At 56.2% G+C, this 902-nt stretch overlaps 1 protein-coding gene across 2 annotated transcripts in view; it reads right to left on the reverse strand.

Moving 5' to 3' along the window:
- Positions 1 to 902, reverse strand: part of Tmem63b (transmembrane protein 63B) — a 26,551-nt gene that overhangs the window by 3,339 nt on the left and 22,310 nt on the right. For both annotated transcript variants that reach the window (XM_005359838.3, XM_005359839.3), the window contains one exon: positions 217 to 379. In XM_005359838.3, the coding sequence (XP_005359895.1) occupies positions 217 to 379 (163 nt within the window). The remainder of the gene's footprint in view (positions 1 to 216; positions 380 to 902) is intronic.

Genomic DNA, 902 nt, shown 5'->3' on the forward strand with positions numbered 1-902 from the left:
TGGAGGCTAGGGCCATGAAAACAGCTCCAGGGTAATGCTGACGGTGAGTATCTGCTGAACACCTACTATGTGCTGAGCGCTTGTGCACGCTCTACTAAAATCGCTAAGGTCCAGCATTCTTGTGCCCCCCCCCCACCCGAGCCTGACCGCTGCTGTTTCTGGCTGGGCCACCAGAGAGGGCGCTGTGCGTGTTGCCGCTGCCCCAGGCGGCCATACCCGCTTCACGTTGCGTCTTTCAGCGGCGGAGCGCGCCAGGCAGAGTCGGATCATGTACATGAGTAGGCCTGGGATGCGCAGCAGGTCCATGGCGTTACCGATAAAGGCTGAGGCAATGACGTAGTTCACGAAGAAAGCGCCGTTGTCCGGCAGGAACACACACCTGCAGGCAGCGGGTGCTCCAGCACGGCTCCCATGGGGTGACCTGGTGGCTGTTTGCCCACGGCTAGCATGACAGCCCACCATGCCCTCACCCAGCAGCTTCCTCTACATGTACGGCCTCCCATTCCTAGACCCATCCTACCTGTGCTCCAGTCTTTCCACAGTGTGAACCCCAGAATGCCAAAACACCAAAGCCCAGACGTATACCTTGAAAACCAGCCCAGAGACCTACCTAGATGGTGTACCCCATAAACATCCGAGGAGAGAAGAGTTCAAGACCATATAAGGCCACTAGTATGTGTAGTAAGCAACTATTGAGACCTCCACAAAAAACCTCAAAAGCGCAGAAAACCCAGGAAGTTTTCTGACTCTGGTATTCCCACAACTGAGCCTTGGACTCTTGTCACTAAAAAGCTTCAGAAACCCTCCCTCAGGCCGGGCGATGGTGGCGCACGCCTTTAATCCCAGCACTCGGGAGGCAGAGGCAGGTGGATCTCTGTGAGTTCGAGACCAGCCTGGTCTAT

The sequence above is a fragment of the Microtus ochrogaster genome, linkage group LG2, assembly GCF_000317375.1.
Source record: "Microtus ochrogaster isolate Prairie Vole_2 linkage group LG2, MicOch1.0, whole genome shotgun sequence".
Classification (NCBI taxonomy): Eukaryota; Metazoa; Chordata; class Mammalia; order Rodentia; family Cricetidae; genus Microtus; species Microtus ochrogaster.